Source organism: Acanthisitta chloris, unplaced genomic scaffold, assembly GCF_000695815.1.
Source record: "Acanthisitta chloris isolate BGI_N310 unplaced genomic scaffold, ASM69581v1 scaffold32771, whole genome shotgun sequence".
In the NCBI taxonomy this organism is placed as follows: Eukaryota; Metazoa; Chordata; class Aves; order Passeriformes; family Acanthisittidae; genus Acanthisitta; species Acanthisitta chloris.
In genome coordinates, this window is record NW_008655912.1 from 1 (window position 1) to 2,642 (window position 2,642).

At 60.4% G+C, this 2,642-nt stretch overlaps 1 protein-coding gene across 1 annotated transcript; it reads left to right on the forward strand.

The window, feature by feature from the left end:
- Positions 1 to 618: 618 nt before the first annotated feature.
- On the forward strand, positions 619 to 2,635 carry CSF1 (colony stimulating factor 1 (macrophage); the record flags this gene model as incomplete). The annotated part of the gene is made up of 4 exons (XM_009084125.1): positions 619 to 681; positions 992 to 1,171; positions 1,373 to 1,550; positions 2,376 to 2,635. Coding segments are annotated over 4 exons (681 nt in total), but the record flags the coding sequence as incomplete, so codon positions are not given.
- Between the last annotated feature and the right edge of the window lie 7 nt (positions 2,636 to 2,642).

Sequence of the window (2,642 nt, forward strand, 5' to 3'; positions counted from 1 at the left end):
TTGCCGGCCGGCAATTCTGGCAGGAGTCGCTCTCCCAGCCTGGGATGCCGGCCCGGAGACAGGGGGTTTGGCTAGGGGGGGTTTTTAGTCGTGGCATTGGGGGTTGGCAGCGCTGTGTGTGGGACCTCGGCGTCGTGTGATCCTGAGGGATGTGTGACCTCGGTGGCACGGCCACCCCCCGCACGGCAGGATGCTCTTTTGCAGCCTGGATTTCGAGGGGAGAGCGGTGAGAGAGAGAATTGAGTAGGGCTGGGCTCTGCCGTGGTGCTGGCAGGAAGAGGAGGAGGAGGAGGAGGAAGAGAAGGAGGAGGAGGAAGAGAGGCGGGGTGGGAGCAGCCAGGGAGAGGCGTCCCTGGTTCCTGATGGGAACAGGAATCCTCGGCTCACCCCTGCCAGAGCATCCACCTTAGGGATGTGCCTGTGTGAGGAGGAGGATGGTGTGGGAAGAAACAGGGCTGGGAGCAAAGCTCCCCCCACCTCATCCCTGTGGATTTGGGAGCTCAGACACCTCTTTCTACCCAGAGCATGGCACAGCTGGGGCTGCTCAGCTCCAGCCCCTCTGAGCACCCCTGCCCTGCCCCTGGGGCCGTGGGGTGACATCCTGCTCTGTCCTTCCAGGCTGACACCCAGATGCAGCACCCAGGAAGGGTCTCCTTCAAGTTCATCGATAAGATGCAGCTGGTGAGTGACTCCTTGCTGGAGACAGAAGGGGATGGAGGGGGACAGGGAACAGGGCAGGCTGGTGCAGGGTGGGGGGTCCCCACATCCCCAGTGTCCCCGGCAGGGGGGGGGGTCCCCACATCCCCAGTGTCCCCTCTCCTGTCCCCCTTTGCAGGACCCATCCTGCTTGTCCAAGTGGCTTCCACCTCCCAGTTTGGGCATCCTGTGGGATTTTGTGGCTCTGTGCCTCAGTTTTCCCCAGGCAGAGTGTGATATCCATCCACTAACCACTGTCACTTTTTTTTTTGGGGGGGGGGCTGTGTCCTTGCAGAATGACTCCATCTGCTATGTGAAAGCTGCTTTTCCTCTGCTGGGCAAGATCTTGGAGAGAACAGAGTTCAAGGAGAACTCCTCCAATGCCAGGAAGATGCAGACAGTGCGAAGGATGTACAACCGCATCGATGAGAACGTCGACCCCTGCATCAGGGAGGAGGATGATGAGGAGAGAATGGTATGGTGTCCTCAGCCTCGTGGGGGTTGTGGGCTTGGGTCCTCATCCTGGGCTGAAATGAGGTGTCCACACCACCCCAGGGTGGTACCATGGGCAGGAGCAGAGTGTGCATGGAAACCATGGTGGGGTCATGCCCTGGTACCTGTGGTGGTGCCACCAGGTCAGTCCTGGAGCTGATGCTGAGCTTGTTGCTTTCTCCAGCTCTCCCAGATGTGCTTCAAAGAGTTCACCACCTCCCCCTATGAGATGCTGGTGCTGGTGAAGGATTTCTTCCAGGACATCAACCACCTCCTGCAGAACCAGGAGACCTTTGAGAAGGATTGCAGCCAGGTGTACCGCAGGACCTGCCTGGGGCCCAGGAAAGCTGGTTCCTCACCAGGTGAGACACCAAGGCTTGGCTCAGCCCAGCAAACCTGTGCCAGGGTGGAGGGGCTTGGGCTCACCTGCATGGAGCTGTGTGTCCCTGTCCATGGGCACGTCTCTGCCTTGGTCCTCGTCTGTCGCTCGGCTTGTGGCCGTGGCACTGTCTCTGTGTCTGGGATCAGCTGGGAGAAGGGGCTGCCTGCCCTTTGGAGATGGGATTTGAGCCAAATCCTGCTGGAAGCAAGGCCAGGGAGAACTGCTGGAGGCATTTCCACCAGGAAGCATCAGGCTTGGCTCCATCTCAAAGCCTCAGTGCTGGGTTGAGCGTAACGCGGAGACCTCGAGGCTCCACGACTGCTGTGCCACCAACATTGCTGCATGACCTTGGCTGTGTCACCTCACCTGCCTCGTGCCTCAGTGTCCCCTGATCAAGGCTGGGGTGGAAGAGCCCCCTGTGCTGCCATCTGTGCTTCCACCAGCTGTGTTTGCATGCCCAGGGAGGAGATGTGTGGCTGTCACCGTGTGTCGGAGCTGTGCCGTGTCCCTGTGCCGTGGGGGATGTTAAACGTGGCTCTGTGGCCCCTGCAAGTCATGGATAACCCATTGCCATCAGCTCAGGGGACTCAGTCACTTGAGTTTGCTCCACCCTACCTGCTGCTTGTCACCTGCTCCTGCTTGCTCCTTGCCTCACCCTCACTCTCCCTTTCTGTGTGTGTGGGAATATCTAACCCTCTTCCCCCAGGGAGGGATGGGGACACTGTCCCCAACCTTAGATCTGCTGGCTGTGCCTCTCTTGGAGGCTGGTGACCCCACGGCCCTCTCTTCTCTCTGCTTCTTTCAGGTGTGGGGACAAATCCTGACTGCAATTGCCTGTCCCCTGCCCTCCCTTCTGCCACTCAGCCCTCCCTCTCCGCTGCCACCCGGGCGGGCAGGGAGGTGGCACCCGCTAGCACCCGAGCCCCTTACAGCCTCCTCCGTGCCACCCTCGCTGACTTAGAGGTCCCATCCCAGCCCCTGAGTAGCACGGACGGGGGCTCAGGGACCGAGGAGGTCCTGAGTGCTGTGGGAGGTGACCTAGCATCGCTACCACCCTCCGGGATGCAGCAGA